The 17,575-nt window shown below is 37.3% G+C and overlaps 1 protein-coding gene across 22 annotated transcripts in view; it reads left to right on the forward strand.

The window, feature by feature from the left end:
- The window catches only part of HDAC9 (histone deacetylase 9), a 472,156-nt gene that overhangs the window by 437,058 nt on the left and 17,523 nt on the right, over positions 1-17,575 (forward strand). For all 22 annotated transcript variants that reach the window (XM_065051253.1, XM_065051249.1, XM_065051254.1 and 19 more), the window contains 2 exons: positions 4,481-4,614; positions 13,964-14,048. In XM_065051253.1, coding sequence (XP_064907325.1) covers positions 4,481-4,614; positions 13,964-14,048 — 219 coding nt within the window. The remainder of the gene's footprint in view (positions 1-4,480; positions 4,615-13,963; positions 14,049-17,575) is intronic.

Here is a 17,575-nt window from a genome sequence, read left to right on the forward strand (position 1 = left end):
GAGACATCTGCTCTCCTTATGCACAGTGGGGGAGAAGGAAGGGGCCCATCTTCTGCTGAGGCAGGTTTAGTCCCTGCTAGCTGGGTGTTTGCACATTTGCTGGTGAGCAAATTGAAGCTGCGTATATGACTGTTTATGCAAACAAGGAGTGCTGTGGTGCTGGCTGGGAGTGTGCCCCATCCATATGGTTCCTTTCCTTGTCTGCTGAGAAAAGGATGTGAAAAGAATAACATTCACAAATTGTCTTGACTCTCAGATGTTCCTTTCTCAAAATGGGAGGCTGTACGTACAAACTCTGACTTGCTAGCTTTACTTTGTCCAGCCATGATACTCAACACAGTTGTGTGCTGAGTCCATTGGAGGGGAGCTGGCCTGGTTCTTTTACTTGCTCTCTGCCACTTTTTGTTTCAGGCTGTCAGACAAAGGATGCCTCAAAAACAAAAATAGGAAACTGGAATAACTGTTCTCTTTTTATAAGGCTTAACATTTCCTGTAAACCCAGGAAGAGTATAGCTGCTCCAGCAACTTCAGTCAAATGAAGCAGGAGCTTCACCTGTGTCATTACTTGCTGTTTGGCAGAACTAGAAGGATTGCTTGGGGAGCTTCTCTGTTACAAAAGAAAACAAATACAAACAAAAAAAAGGTCTTAGTGCTATACTGGAGATAAGTCCACTAAAAGCTGATTTACCTGCCTAGAATGTAAATCAAATGATCAGCACAGTGTCCTTCAATAACAGCCTGACAGCTTGCTCATTAGTATAATATTTTCTTACATAAGCCTAAAGACTGTATCTGCTCCACTAATGGCACTGGAGAAGGGGAAAGGGTATAATTAAAGAGTATGTTTTGTGCCTTTGTTTTAAAAGTTTAAATTTTTCCTTCAAAGCCTGGCAGATAACAGCTCGTATATTGTGTAATTCTCTCATACATAACATAGTTTATAAAAGTTTCCTTTTGAATCTAGTCTTTATCTCTTAGATGTACATTTCTGCACCCACAAGTTTTTTGTCAGGAAAATGTAAGCCACCTAGTGAGTAGGATTTTCAGAACTACTTGGTGGTTTTAATGTTGTTTCTTTTGTACATTGAAGTTATATCATTGTCTTTACTAGTATCATAGCAAACAAATATTAAGTGCTTCTGTAAATTTTACCTAGATACCTGAATATTTGATCTGTGAAGGAAACAGGTACTTTTAATGTTTCAGTTATGGAAATTATGAAAATAATAGTTGGCATAGCACCATGCTCACTATTTCTGGCACATTGCGTGAGCCTAATTTAAGAAAAAACATATGCTACTTCTCTGAAGTACAAATTCACTAAACACATCAAGAAGATTTGAGAAATACCCCTGCATGTACAATCTTTCCTCACTTGTTGGCTGAAATGACTGGATTTTTAAATAATATATTTTTCATTGTTAATGTGTGATATTTTTACTCATGTTTATAGACACAAATAATTGTGGGTACTGCCAGGGCCATTTCAAGCCCTGTTTGATAGATGCCTGCCACTGAGTCAGCCATTCAGACTGTAAATGGCACAAAGGCACCTGCAGTCTCAAGGAACCAATATCCATTTAAGACTGGACTGAAAATCAAGCAATGATGTTTTCACGTGACTTTATTTTTCATAACTGCCTTTAATCTATAACCTATGCAGCACTGCAAAAGCATACAGTTTTGTAATATGGCATATCAAAACCAAAACCAGCTTTTAAAACTAGCATCACAGCAGGCACCTTTGTCAGCAGGCACAGTAGAAGGGCCAAGAACTGCTACTGATTTCTAGAAATTCATGTGAGTTAGAAGATCCAGGCTTCAAAATGCTTGTCTGACTCTTTTCTCACCTTAGAGTTGGTCAGTGGGGCATTGATCTCCTTATATCAGGGGAGATGACTGATTCTTTGCATGGTGCTTGTTTCTATTTTCTTCTTGTTTTTCTTAATTGTTTGGCGTGAACTACAACCCATCTTAAAACCATTACTTGTCTGGGATTCCTTTCTTTCCATTTTGTTACTTCTGCACTCCAGGGGATTTCCTTGAGGAAGCTAATATCTTTCCTAGGTTGCTGCACTGACACAGAATCCAAGTTCCTTTGTTAAGAATTTCCATAACTCATTCGGTCACCGGCACTGTTGGCACCGTTGGCTAAAATTATTTCCTCCCTTTCCAGCAAGTCACCTTTACTTCATTGGAGTAAATACACCGAAAAAAAGCCCTCATAATTTGATTTCATTTGGCAACACTTTATCTTGTTACTGTGATCTCAGTTGGGAAAGATGCTTTCTGCATGGCTCATTGCATGAATCCTGACTCACCAACGGATTATTATTATAAGATTGATATTAGGAAAATCATTAGGAAACCAAGCAGACAAACTAACATTGTAACAATGTTTATTAGCTATATTATGTGTGGCTGCTTAAAAGAAGAAAAAGGCACTGAGAGTCTTTACATTTATTGCCACACATACCTCAGAAAATTACGAGGTAGCTGTAGCAACATTTGTGGTCATACAAAATTTTCAAAATGTGCAGGGGAAACATGGTAGAGCTTTCCCTTCTTCACAGAAGCTGTATAACATGAAGGATAATGTTGTCTTAAAGTGCTGTTAGATTTCTCATAGCCCCAAAGGGTGAGTTATATATGTGGGGAGTCTGTGCCTGTTCATTCTTCTTCATTTCCTTTAAATGCTTTATGTACAACTCACTTTATGCTGTTGGCACTTTCTTCTTACAAATCTGAAGATTGCACGTGTAACATGCAGACAGAAATAAATCCTGTAGGTAAAAGAAAGTAGAAATTGGCTAAAGATCAAAGGTTATCCTCATTCCACTATTTCCTTCACTTTTATTATAATATCCTGTCTAAATTGGGTCTTTTGTAGAGAGGATTGGGTGTTGGTTTTTGTTTGTTTTGTTTTATTTTTGTTTTTCATGAGGAGAAGTTGAGTTTAAATAAGAGTTTAAGATTTTTTTTAACACTGTATGTAATTTGAATCACAGTGTAGTTTATTTGCTGGAATCAAAACTTAAGTTCTCTGTACAGAAGAATGTAGAGTGGCTTAAGGAACCAATATTTCACCTCAAGTGTTCTGTGATCATCCACAGATTAAATGACAAGTAGATTTTTTTTTGTCTTCACTGCCAAATCCAAGCTGTTATACTTAAAGTCCCTATTCTAAAAACAGTTGGGCATGTACTTAACAAAGTCCTAAGGTGTAAACAGAACTAATGGTGTGATTGCTTGTTTGCCAGAACAAGCCTAAAGTCTGTGTCTTAGAAAACTTCTCTAGTAAATATGCTTCTGATTTTTGTAGTTTTTAAGTTTTGATGACCTTCTCTGGAACATAGTAAAAAGTTGGTGGTTTTCCTGTCTTTATACAGCCCTAGGGTTTAGCAGGTAACTTTTAAATGCTTTATTTAAGGTATGAAGTGCACTGGAATGCGTAGTGATGACCATCAATAGAGAAACTAGAAAAGACCAAGTGGAAAAGTTAAGAACAAGATGCAATGGGTAGTTTCAGTACTTCAGTAGTTTCAAAGCTTTACTTATCATTACTGACTTAAATGTGATGAATCAAAAACAGTAGTTGTCCCTAGGAAACTACCACAAAACTTTCCTTCAGAATCTTTTCTCCAAATTAACATTTTTTCATGTAATTTCTCTTGTTGTTGTTAATAATTAAATAAATTAATTGTACTTGAATCACAGATGAAAAGTTTGTGTTAGTGTTTATGCAGTTATAGATCACCGCATGAAATGAAGTACTATGATTTTTGTAGTGAAGAATTGCTTAGGACATTGCTGATCAAGAGTGAGTGATACTGGTAGAGATATCTATGAAGTTCTGGACAGTTTAGACTTATACTAAAACCTTGAATCAAAATAAGTGATCTAGTTATTAATGCTGCTTCCAAAAACACTTCTAAAAGGAGCTAAGAGGTAACATGTGTTTCCACTATTTTCAGTCCAGGGTTGTATATTGTACTCAAACTACAAATACAAAGGAAGAAGCAATTTCTAAATTTCATCATCTCATTTGAAAAACACAATTATTTTAAATTATATTATCATAATTTAACTACAAATATTGTCATTCTATGCCGTAAATGACCAGGATTATATCAGATCTCTCTAAATAACAGATGTATGCTACATTGATGTGCAAATAGGAGGAGAATCCAGGGTGATAATGCATAATGAAGGTAAGAAGAGGGACAGCCTCATGTTTCAACTAATCTCCAGTTCTTAGTGATCAGCAGGGGGATGTTATCTCACATCTGCCTCATGCAAAATTCCATATACCTAACTCCAAAGCATCTGGTGTGGGCTGTAGTCAGAAACAGGATACTGGACTAAATATATCTCGTGCTCCCTGTGCAATATCTGTGAGCTTTTCATCACAGCAGATGTGACATATGCCAGTAATATCTGTTCTACTTTAATTATTTGCACTACTGTGTTTGAATACCAGGTTTTGGTCACCTAACCAAGCAATTGCTGAAGCTAGCGGATGGCCGTGTTGTGCTGGCACTGGAGGGAGGACATGACCTTACTGCCATCTGTGACGCATCTGAAGCCTGTATAAACGCCCTTTTAGGAAATGAGGTAAAACATAAATCATAGTAGGTGGAGAGAATGATCCAAGTTTGTTGAAACTCCTTTCTTTGATTTTCTCTTAGTAACAATGGCATCAGTCCTTTTTTCATTTGATATAAAAACCATGCAAAATGAACATGTCTTACATATGAGCAGACCTTAGATGAGCTGGTTTGGATAAATACCTCTAAATTAGATGGTTATATAAATCCTCTAGTGTTTGACTAAATCATTCCCAGTTCTGAGTAAGATTTAATCCTTCAAAATTGCTTTTGGTGAGGCTCACATCATTAGTAGCCATTGGTGTGCATACCATCTACCGGGATCAGACCTTCCAGCAAATTTCAGGAAAGACAAAAAAGAATTATGGAAAAAAAAAATGGCTTTTGCAAGATATCTGGTAATCTTAGGGACTGGATATTGCAAAGGCACATTTTTTGCAGCATTTTCACACTTCAATTGGCATATGAAATAACATATTTCAGAGGCTCTTGAAATTGAATGTGTCCAAGACTTCAAAAATGTTTTGTTTTGTTTTGGTTTGTTTGTTTGTTTGTTTGTTTAAGTGGTAAATGATGATTCAGGTTGATCTGCATGTAATTTAAATTGAGTGTCCAATATTTGTCAAACACTGTATATATTATTTAAAAACTTTTGAGACTGGACTATCAGACTGAGTAAATAAAAGTATGTGCTATTTATGTACACAAACACAAAATAAGCGTTCAGATTAGTGAAAATTGTTCTGTTGTTCACTAGAAAATATCTTTTCTCCTATAAATACAGTGAAAAGGAAAATAAGCTTGCTGAAGATGTAACCAAAGTAATTATGAAAGGACAAAACTTGTACCACAAATCGTGAATTTTGCAATATCTTGTTATAATGTGCAGTGCAATACATCCCTCCCTCCCCCAGAAAAGTGGTAATAGCTACATAATCTCTTCAATCAAATGTGTTAGTGCCAAATTGCAAACTAGTCTGCCAGTTCCTTTTCACCGCCAGACTTGATACCTATATGAATAATGTGAAGTAATGTGTCTCCTGGTGAATATTCGATAGAAAGATTGTCTAAATATTCTTTTGAACCTTTGCTTTTCATCTTTATGAGAAAAACATTTTTATGCTTATTATTTTTTACATTATACATGCAATGGATGAAATGATAGCTTTTTCAATTATCAGTTCAATGTTAGTCCTTTTATTTAGGGGCTGAAATATGGATTACAAAACCTAGCTTGAGGCATTTGCCAATCTTAGTGAATGAAGCATTGCCTTCTTTATTAGTTGCCATTCCAGGGCACTCCCACTAATATTCTCTGTCATCATCTTCCCCGTGGTAGTATCTCATCAATGTACATCATCAATAGCTTTTCATGGCCTTTCTAAACCCATTCTCTGAAATGTACACCCTCGTGGGACTAATGCAAATGATGCAATGCTGATGATGTGATGTGTCTTCCTCTGTGTAGGTGCCTGGGTCCCTCTATCCAGTTACGACCATTTGGTGGTGCTACCCATTTTTGAAAATTGCCTCATTTTGTTTTAACACTGTATCACACCCAGCTACTATTTCTGCTGTCACTGACTACCATCGCCTGAGAAAAAATACCAATTGTGAGAAAAAGGAATGGGATAAGTGTACTGGAAGAGAGACTTACTTCCATTTTATTTTAGTGTAATTAGGCAGTGGGAAATCAGATAAATTGTGACTCTGTCTCTCTGCAAAAAACAGCAAAGCAAATTTCAGGAAAGACAAAAATACCTGTAAAGCCATTTTTAATTCACTTTTAAAAGAACATGATCATTAATAACTTGAAACATCCCATGCGGTAAGCATTATTTTCCTGTGCTCTTACAGCATTGTCTTCAGGGACAAACATTAAATGGTCTGGTGCAGCAGAATTTCAAAGACAAAATATGCTGTGGTTGCTAAGAAAAGAAAAGTATTCCAGAGAGGATGTTGTTACTGACACTGCCATGGGGAACTGATGTTTGCTTAAAAGAATAAGTAAAGGTGTTACCAAGGAGCAGAGACTAATGAGGAAGTCTGATATCTAGTTAGTGGAAATCAGCACGTCTGTTGACATGTGTAGATTTACGACAATCTATGCCACATGGCCCATAGCATATACGTTGTGTGATTTTAGCATAATATTCATGAACTTGCACAGCAAACTCCAGAGGTGCTCCTGCCAAGGACAGAAAAAAGGTTTTTCTTCAAACAACCAATTATTGTAATTTGAGGATGCATTCTTCCTTGAATGCAATTCTTTACAGGTGATTAATTGGATAATTATAACTTATTATCTGCCCTTCACTTTTACAAATAATAACGTATGTAGTTCAACCCTAGTTTAAAAACCTTGGCAAGATGAACTTCGGTTTCTAAACACTGCACATGTAATTGAACTCAAATTAGAAAGGTTGGGAAAGGCCTTTGTAAGGTACTCTGCAGTTTGTCAGATGTATTTATTCATGTGCTGAGGATTAGAATTCATAAACATTTTGCAGAGTTTTTGAAAACCTTTTCTTTTGTTATTTTTGGCTAGGCCTTGTCAATGCAGAAATTCATTGCTTCATATGTTCTATTACCAGCAGAATAACGTGTAAAAAACAAAAAAGAGTAATTGTAAAACTAGCCACCACTTTTAACTTCTATGGGAGGCTGGTCTGATACGTAGAGGTAACATCAAACTTACAAGTGAAAAATGCTTTCTTTTCTTAATTTGTCACTGAACACCAAGAAGGAAAACATGTTATCGTCCAAAATAGTTATGTTTTGCTCTTTGTTATATGTGACCTTGTAGCACAGTGACCTGTTTAGCAAAATAACTTTTTACTCTTCTCTTAATAAATGCAAGTGGAGCCACTTGGAAAAGAATACACTATCAAGTTAATCTTCTTTAAATAATTTGAGCATGGCACAGGAAATTCCTGTGTATAGTTGTTGATTTTGAAGACTAACCAAAAAAACTAGTAAGAAGGTCGCTTTTTCTTGGAAGAGCTCAGAATTTAAATGAGCTATCAGCCCCATATATGTGTGGTCAATACTTCTGAACTCTGCAGAACTACGTCTGAACAATAATTTCAGATTTTGAAGGACACACAAATGGGATTATAAGTGTTGGTTTTCTCTCATTGGAGAGATTTATATTGTTAATAATTTCTAAGACCCAGTTCCATGAACAGAGGTGCCTAGTGCCTTTTAGATACCTTAGGGTATCCAGGACTTCAGCACAGGACTGGTAGATCTAACAGAGAACTTAAAAGATATCCACACTCTTTCTGAGCAGTAACTGGAAATCAGGCAAGACACCCTATAATATCTGAAATGGCTCAATCTGGTTTGCTTGTGTGAATCCTTCCTTAAGTGATGAGAAAACTGAAAAGGAAATGATAGAAATAAAGGCAAAAATAACATTTATGACAAAATTATTAATTGGAAAGTTTACATATAAATTTACTTAAAAAACTATTTCAAGAGCTCAGGTTTTCTGGTCCATGCTTCTATGTACAAGCAGAAAATTTCCATGTCACTTGGAGAAAAATTCATTTGACCATTTGCAGTGTTAATTAGGAGCACTGTAGGTTATCTCTTTGGAAGGAAAACTTCCTAAGAGGTGAGAAAAGATTAAGCAGCTGGATGCCCTTGAAATCCAAAATGAAAACATGGAAATCCTTCTGGAAAGTAGAAAGGCAGAACAAGCATCAGTTGCTTTAAAATATCCCTGAATTTTCTCAACATGATTTGAAAACTTGTCTGTTAAAAGAGCATTTGTCAAAACAAAGGAAATTATGGATTCAGATAATAGGAAAACAGACTTTGCTTTTAAAACTAAGGATATCTGAGATGTTGATAGACTCTCATGCTTAAAATTAAATTCTTTAATTTATTGTGATACCCTTTAAATGATTTTACAGTTTTTCACAAGCTGGCTGTATAGTTTATAAAACTTATTTTTAAGCATAAATATATACATATATTACTTCAATTAAGAAAACCATTAAATGTTAAGATTTGTATGTTATTCCAAGAAGTGTATGAAAATTGCATTGAACATTGAAATTTTTTTCCTCAAAGTCTTTGTCATGGAGAAAGGAAATTCCACACTGTTTGGTTCATCCTAGCTTCAGTACTATAAAGACCTCTGCTATGCCTTTTGGTGCCAGGTGGTGGTGAGTAAGGCTGCTCTATACATGCAAGGATAGGTTCTGGTTTCTTTCCTCCACATTTCTTTTGAAGAGGCACTATGTGGATTTTTAAAAGCCCTCAGGGATAAACTTTCCATGAGTTCAGTATCCTAAATCCTGCAGCTTGTTTCCAATATAACTGCATTCATTTGGGGGTTCTTTTGCAGCCAGAGGGAATAAGGAAGAATTCCTTCAAGCACAAAACTTTTTGAGTCAAAAACTAAGGATTTAATTCTTCCTTCATTCCACTCCTTTTCAAACAGCTAGGTGGGATATTTCTATGGGACACAGAAGTCCATCTAATATCATGGTCCCTCTGGCCTGTCTACAGGTTTGGGCAGTGTCTCTTAGCTCCACGTGGTACAGTGGTTTGCTGTGGTGTATAATTAGTGATAATTAGTCACAGATGGGGTCATGCTCTTCTTTACATAGAGGAAACAGAGAAGTGGAGTCCACAGCGGGCTCTGCCCAGTGGGACACTGCAGCAAAGGCACACAGAGGATGCATGTCTGCTCTCATTGACTGTGGCGGCCAAGGCTGAATTTGGCCCTAAGTGTAAAAACATTTTAAAGTGCCTAAATTTAACATCTTCTAGTAAATATTCTTCTGGCTTGAATTTCAGTCTGAAGCACAATTTGACAAAACATTGTCATTGGTTGGCTCTCAAGCATGCTTGAAAACTTATACTGGACAATTTTCTTGCCGAGTGTGAAGTATGTGCTGCTTTCTTGCAAGCTGTTGAGCTGGCATTTAGGAGGGGATAGTAATTTAAGTGGAAAGCTCGTACTCTGCAGCTTTCCTGCTGATGATGAAAAGTTGGCATTTTCTCCTTTGTGGAATTCAGTGTGAATCTGGGGCTGCTTGCCAGGCAGGCAGTGAGCTCTGCCAAGAGGGCCTGGACTGCATTAAAAAGGGGTTATTTGCCAGAACAGGTAAGCATTTCTCTCACCAAAATAGAAATATTCATGGCAGTGAATATGGCCTGAGATCAATTTTAAATTGCATGGTAAACTTGGTCACAATCTCACATCCTTACTATTAATCTGAGTCTAATACTAGAAAATAATTAACATGGAGTCTAAGCCGCCTGTCATCTGCTGCTTGCATAAACCTGGAGTCCAGAAATTGCCCCAGAAATCGAGAATTAGGTGAAGTAGGAAGCTAGAGCAATGTATGTGCCAGAAGTCAGCATGGTGAAATCAAAGTCCCCCGTGTGGGCAGTGCTACTCACGAAGTGGTTTGGGCAAGGAAACAGAATACTCTGATTCCAGAGTTACAGTTTTCCAAGGGACCTCTTCTGTTTTGGGGACTGGTAGATTCTAATGACCCTTTGTGCCTTTGAACCTATTTCCTATTGAAAACTGACTCATTTATGTACCACATTGTAACAGGGAATCACAAAAATACCTTCCTAGAGTGTTTATATACAAACAGAAAGTGCAGGAACTTTGAGAAGATTGCTAATATGACAGAGGACCTAAGAGATCTTTGAACTTAGTCATCTGTAACCACAGGCAACCACAACAGAACAAAGCCCAGTCTAGGTGCTGATGTGCTTCTTGCACAGTTAATCCAGGAAAGGGAGGTTGTAGAACTTCTTGCTGAAGCCTAGACATCCCTCTGAGGAGCCTTCCTGTCTTCTCCCCTTCCTCTGCTTCTCTCAGGACTCTCCATGCTCCTTACCTTATCCTTGCATTTGCTACACTTTTCAGTTATCTCTAACTACGTGCAGCAACGTTCACTGAAGTTCATCTTGGTGCTTTAAAACATGACACTGCTAATGACAATTCAGATATTTCTAGATTTTCTAGACTTTCCAGCCCAGCACAGTCTCCTGTAGTTTCAGAGTCTCTCTACATTCCAAGGATCATTTCAGATCACCTCCTGGGCACATGAAATTTCCATCGTTAATTCCCTCTTCAAACATTTGTTCATATGCCTCTGGGCAGACTTTGGCAACCAAAGTGATTTTTGCCCATTTACATTGTTTTTCCTACTTTAAAAAATTATTAGTAGACACAGTTTCTACTTTCATCTGCTACTTTGAGCACAAAAGTGCAATTCACCCATGTAAAAGCTTTGAAAATGTGACCCTTTGTGTCTGGTCCAAAGTGTCTCTCCAGTGGTTTAGTTATTTCTGCACTGTCTTGAGCTGTTCTTCTCTGAAAGATTTCTTTCCTGTGTATTTCCAGTTCTCTTTTCAGCTTCCTTACTGTTAGCTTCCAGATTTAATAGATTTCGTGATGCGAGTGCCAGTAAGTGTAGGAGGGAAGGCGATGGTGCCATATATGCCAGGTGTAATTTCTTTTGTTCACTGTCAGGTCTAATTTATTATATTTTCCAGGGACATCCCTATGTCTATACATTCGTATCCAACCAGTGAATAGCTGCCAACAGAAATCATTCCTTTGAATGCAAACAGTCTAATTTAAAAGTATATAGAAATAGCTGCTGTAACCCACTGGCTCCAGTCTTTGTGTAACAATGCTGCATTTGGGCTGAACACAGTATATGATGTAATGAACTCACTTCTGGAGTCTGATAAGGTTGCGCTGATATGGAAGAGGATCCAGGTTCTGCCTGGCTATCCCTGAGAGTGAGGAGGCAGAATAGGTGAAAATTCTGTAGAAAAAATTGTTAAGGAAATGATCAAATATGACTATTGTATTCACATCACCTGGGATAATTGTCAGATGTTTGACACTTTTTCTTCCTTTCTTTAATGATGCATCAGCTTATCCTGATCTCTAAAAACACCTCTACCATTTCTAAATATTCATCTGATATGTCTAGCTATTCAAAGGCAGCCTACTTGTTAAATTTGTTATTTCCATACTGATAAATAAAGAGTTGTCATTGATATATTAGGAAAAATCAAGACATTTCTTTGGCTCCTGCAAAAATCCAGCTCCAGAAAAGGTAACATAATATTCACCTTTTAATAGGAAATCTCCTCTAGTTATCTCTACATCAGTTGCTCCCAGCTTCATAATTAGTACAAGAGATCTGCAGAAAGAATCTCAAGGTGCTTAAAGCACAGAGCAAGACACAGCTCACACATCTTGAAGTCTGGCAATGCCATACTTTGTATTTTTATTCCTACTGTTAGAGCCTGGAGCTATTTTGTTCTACTTCAGGGGAATGAATTGGTTATCAAAGCCTTAGGAATTAGGAAATTGTCAAAACAGAACCTTGAGCTACTGTTTGCTTCCCCTTCTTTGTTCCTGTACCCAGTACAACCAAACAGAACTTCAGGATTTTGTCCTCTTCCTGGCCGAACAACAGATTACTTTAAACTAAAATAACAAGTGATAAAGAGAAGTGCTGATTAACTACATAATCCAAGGAATGGATTATTAAGATTGTTATATGGATTATTGTTCTAAAATCTGTGAAAGCTGATCTGTTGGTGGGCATTTTTACAAATATGCAGTTTTCTCCCATGTACCTGCAAGAGTTACCAAATAGACCAACCTACAAAGATCATGAAAAAAATGTGGTTTAAGAATTGAAAATGTATCTGTAAATATGATTTTTATTATAATCGCTGTCTTCGTTCTGATCCATGATACATCTTAGCAACAATCTTCCTTTGCAGTTTGGCCTCCTTGGTGACCAAATAGAGTTGGGACCCAGTCAGGTTCTACCAGCACTTCTCTGCACACTTGCTCACTGTGCAGGATGGAATGATTTATGCTATTTGAAAACAAAACATAGTGCTATTGTTTCTAGCCACAAGGAAACCTTCCAGCTGCAATCCCATATGGGATTCTAGGGAAATAATGACATGAGCAGCCCTATTCATTTTAGTTACTGAGACTCCAAAAGACTGGTGGTATTTGCAATGTCTTTATCACTGACAGGCATTCTCTGCTGATCATAATGGTAGGATGATCCCAGTAGTTCTGGGATTTGTAGCTGAGCTTGCTTAAAATAGCACCACTCAGGGAGTATCTCCACTGCAGTTACCTCCCACTTTGTGTACTTGGATCAAAGCTGATTTTATCTAGTTGGTGGGTAGCAATGCAGTGGTAGCAACCCAGAGGACAATGTATGATGGCTACTGAACTAATAATTTCACAGGGGAAGCTCCTTGGGTGGGCTTCACTTGACCTAGTTTAAAGTAGACCAGGCATGCTTACAAAAGTAGTTTTGTCTGCAGTACAGATGTCTCTTGTCAACGATGGTTGAACTTCCTTAGCTTTAGAGAAGAGAGATTGGTATTGATATTGCTCTTCCTTGCCCACCTTGACGCAGTTGCTACTCCTGGATCTGCAGGAAGCAGCTGTAGCAGCTTATGCTGGGAAGTATCAAAACTGACTGGACTGTAAGCATAGTTCAAGGAGAATATAGTTATTACAGTAGAAGAAGAGGCGTTTAGCCCAAAAGGTATTTTACTATTTGTCTAGGAGAAAATATATGGAAGGTGGACAAAAACCCACATGTGGATGAATTTCAAAATACAGTTTGCTTGGTATAGCTATCCATTGCAAGGCAAAAATAACTACAGTAACTGAACACTTCCTTCTGTTAATATACCATGATGCAGCCCTGTTCAAGGAATATATAACTTAAACTGGCTAGTTAAAATGCAGTTGACACTATAAAAAACTTACTTAGAGAACTCTTACTGTTGATCTGCATAATCATTTTTATCTACTACTTTATTTGAAACTAATGCAAAGCTAGTAAAAGCAGCTGTGTTTTATGGTTTTCCCATATAAATCTTGAAATGTGTAAGATGGTTAGATGTAATAACACCAGAAAAATAAAGATAACAGAGTGCACACTTCTGTTTCAGTGTGGCTTCAGCAAAGTTTTGTTTGGAGTGCCCAGCTGCATATACAGACACAGTGGAATTTGGTTTGTGAGGAACCTACAAAAATTACACAAATAACTATCATTTTTTTAATGAATAATACACAGACATGCACCTGCTTCAGAGACTCCATAGATTAGTCTTGCAGCCAATAGAAAAGCCCCTTGGAATTCAATTACATGGCTGGAAAACAGAAAACAAAATCATGGCTATACTTTTAGAACTGATACCAGCATGATGTTAACCAGTTATTGGGCTGAGCTTTTCCTGAGGATTAGATTGTTTCAGTTTGTTTTACTTCCCTGTGGCTTATTGAAAATTTATATTATTCTGTTCTATTCTTGCAGCTGGAGCCTCTCCCGGAAGATATTGTGCACCAAATCCCCAACATGAATGCAATAGCTTCTTTAAAAAAGACCACTGAAATTCAAAGTATGTTTCTCAGTTTGGGCTGGTGGGTTCAGGGTATTTTTTATTATTAATTGATGTCACAGTCATTCAACTATTGTTTCCAAGAAAAAAAAGGTGGGCAAATGTTTTATGTATAAACCTACATGCTGTGTTTAGTGCATGTGTGTATATATATGGTTTTGGTTTTGTTTCTTTGACACCTCTTAGTTTCTCCTATGTATTAGCTTTGAAAAAAAAGTCCACTGAAATTCTTTAGATCTTTCTGATTCCTGAATATTCCCAAATCTTTCCATTCCTGAGCAGCTTGGATGAAATAGTTGTTTGCCAGTGAAGGACAGGAACAGACAGGGAAATTAGAGATCTAACAAATAGTTTATTGAGATTCTATTTGGGCAGCCTTTTATAAGTAACTCGCTTCAAGATGGATAGGAGCTTAAGACAAAGTTAGAAAGCTCAGAATGGGCACTTATTCATGGAACAATGCTAACAAATACATGATTTTTTTTTCTGTTTCTGGTGCAGGATGTACTTGATTGTTTCACTTGTGTGCCCTGACCCCAGCCTTTTACTAGCCAGATGCTTTAGGGCATTTGCTCTGGTCTCACTGAAAATTTTTCTCTCTGCCATCAGTTGCCTTAATCCAACTGAGCAGACTTCCCTTAAATTCTCTAATCTTTTGCGCTTTGCCATTTTACTGAGGCAGTGGGAGCTTCCTGACTTCTGCTTTTTGCTGGCTCCTTAACAATAACAAATGAATAACAAATGTTTTGCTTCATGTTAGATGAATCACAAATAATTGGGATTCATCTGTATAAAATAAATGCAGTTTTTAAAAGGGACACCATGCATTATCCACTGAACATGCAGTAATTATCGGTCAGATTTTAGTTGGAAAGTGATAATTAAAATTCATTGTAGGTATACAATTCACCCTTCATATCCAGAAATGCAAATGCTATAGGTAAAGTATCTGTATATTAGAAATTCCAGTAAGCCATTTTTCCTGTGTAGCATGTCCTAGTGTAGCTCATCAGTTAGTATCTTCCTTAAAATATCCTGTTAATGATCTGGAAGGAATCAACAAGTTAAAGAAATTCAGGTACTAAGGACAGAAAGCTGCAGGCGGGCCACAAACATGGAGAAAGAATATGCAATTCTGTTTGAAATAAGACACATATTCAATGAAAACAAACAAACAAAACAAACAACAATAAAACCCAAACAAACAAAACCCAAACAAACAAACAAACAAACAAAAAGATGAATTGAGGGGGAAAAAAAAAATACTGGCTCCAGAAAGGCTTAGTGTCTTATGAGAAGTACACTCCAATGATGGCAGTTCAGAAAGAAGGAACAGATTTAGGAACAAATTTCGTGTCTGAAAACAGTTCTGAGCTCTGCAGAGTGGCTTAACTTTGCTTGTTCAGAACAAGCTTAAGTTTGAGTTGAACTGATACAGTCATGGCAGTGAGCTGTTCTGAAACCTTAAGTCGAGCTGCTCAGGGTCTGGTGCTATTTATACACAATATTCTGTCTTTTCTTGCAACTATTACCTAAAAAGTTGCGCGTACCTCATTTTGTCTGGGGAGAGACCAAGTATTAGAAAGGAATATGCTTGGATGACAGAAAGGAGCATTGACGAAGTTCAGTGCAGCTTTATGGAGAATGTATATTTAGATGGAATTAACAGAAGTACATGTTGAATATTTCAGGCTGAAACACATTAAGCTGTGGTGTAGCACCTCAAGAGATACCGAGCAAGCCTGATTTGTTTAAGTGATTGCTTGCATGTATATTGAGTCTGTATTTCTGTGATCCAAATTTGATAATTAATATTAGCAATATTTTAGATAAAAAAGTCCCTCCTCCATGTTTGCTGCAAAAAATTGAAGATACAATACTTAGACAATGAGAGGAAACAACTTTTTTCTAACTAGAATGGAATTTGTATAAATGCTTTGTTTGTGACAGTGATCCAAAGCTCCTTTGGAAATGTAATACATTTGGAAGTAGTAATTCCCACACCCATGTAATATGCTATTTCTAAACAATCCTGTTCACTAGCTTGAATACCACCCCCAAACTCTTTCTTTTTCAAGCAAGCTATAGTACAGCATGTCCAAATCTATCTGTGAAAGGCAACAAATGTCTGTAACACTGACAGAAACATTCAGTTTTATTATTTCCTGGTAATAATCAGTGCTCCCACAAATCTTTGAGGGAGACTTAAGCACATTTTCATGCTGAAAGCCAAAGCATACCTAGAAGACTGATTTGGTTTCATTGTTTGTTCTTGCAAGCCGTGATTTCTCTTCAAGTTTTGTATGAATGAAACCAGCAGTATGCTTCATTCTTTCCCCTGAGCTCCACCAGGTTCTTCTCAATGAATGTAACAGGACCGGTAGAATTTCACATTCCAGTATAGCACAGTAAAAATGACATTTTCAGAGATGTGGGCAGTTTGGGGCATATGCTTTTTGAGCTCATTTAATTATCAATCCACAGCATACACACGGTTTCTGACAAAGCTCCTTTGCAGCTGCATGCTGTGATTGCTTCTCTATTCCACAAGACTTTGCCTGCAAATCTTTTGTTTGAGGACACATGCAAGCCCTGTATGTTTTGTGTACAACATACAAATGCTGTTCTTCATAAAAAGAAGCTTGCAAAGCTGTTCTGCTTACCGCAGGTATTTGTAAGCTACAGCTTTCTGAAGTTAAAGAAATAACTAGCATTACTTTTTCACAAGTATCAGAAAGTCCTCTTTGCGTGAGGTACCTGCTACTGCCTGGACACTGTTCCTAATTGGGATGGCTTTAAAATTTCTTCCCACAAAGCACAAACATGCTGCCATGTACACCCCTTCTCCAAGACCCTCCACTGAAGCACAGGAGCTGCCACCTGCTTCCTGGCCTGACTCTGCTCTCCCCCTTTATTACTGAAGTCCTTCTTGTAATACAATTCTCAATGCAGGGAAACAAGGAAAATCAGTGAGCACTTGGGAGCAGAGGGCAGTTAAATGGGCAGAGGGAGCCCGCTAATATGCTTGAATTGGCCTTGAGTTTTAGTGTTAGAAGAAAGTCAGGATTCAGGGGGCAGCTGTCATGCAAGCCTGTGTGTGAATGAACAAATGCAATGTAGCAATCCTCACTGATGTTGTTTTATTGTTGCTGCAGGAGAGCAACACAGTGGTAGCTGGTTACTAATATTTTATTTTATGAATAAGAGTCCTTGAAAACTCCAGCAGTGAACATGGGTTCATTTCTTTTATAGGCAAGAGGGGGTATTATTCCCATGCCAACAGATTTGATTTTCTTGCACATCTGTTTCTGCAACAAAGACCCCACCCACTCTGTGAACATTTAGCTCATAAATTATAGGGTTTGAATTGGGTGTATATTGCAAAGACTGACTTTTGCACATATGATCTGTGAGAACATTGTGGAATGCTCATATAACTTTTTTGTTTGTTTTTAGTGCATTTTTTAATGAATAGAAAATACGGTCTCTGAGCACAGTAATAATAGAGAATATTTTTGTCTTGTTTT

The sequence above is a fragment of the Columba livia genome, chromosome 2, assembly GCF_036013475.1.
Source record: "Columba livia isolate bColLiv1 breed racing homer chromosome 2, bColLiv1.pat.W.v2, whole genome shotgun sequence".
In the NCBI taxonomy this organism is placed as follows: Eukaryota; Metazoa; Chordata; class Aves; order Columbiformes; family Columbidae; genus Columba; species Columba livia.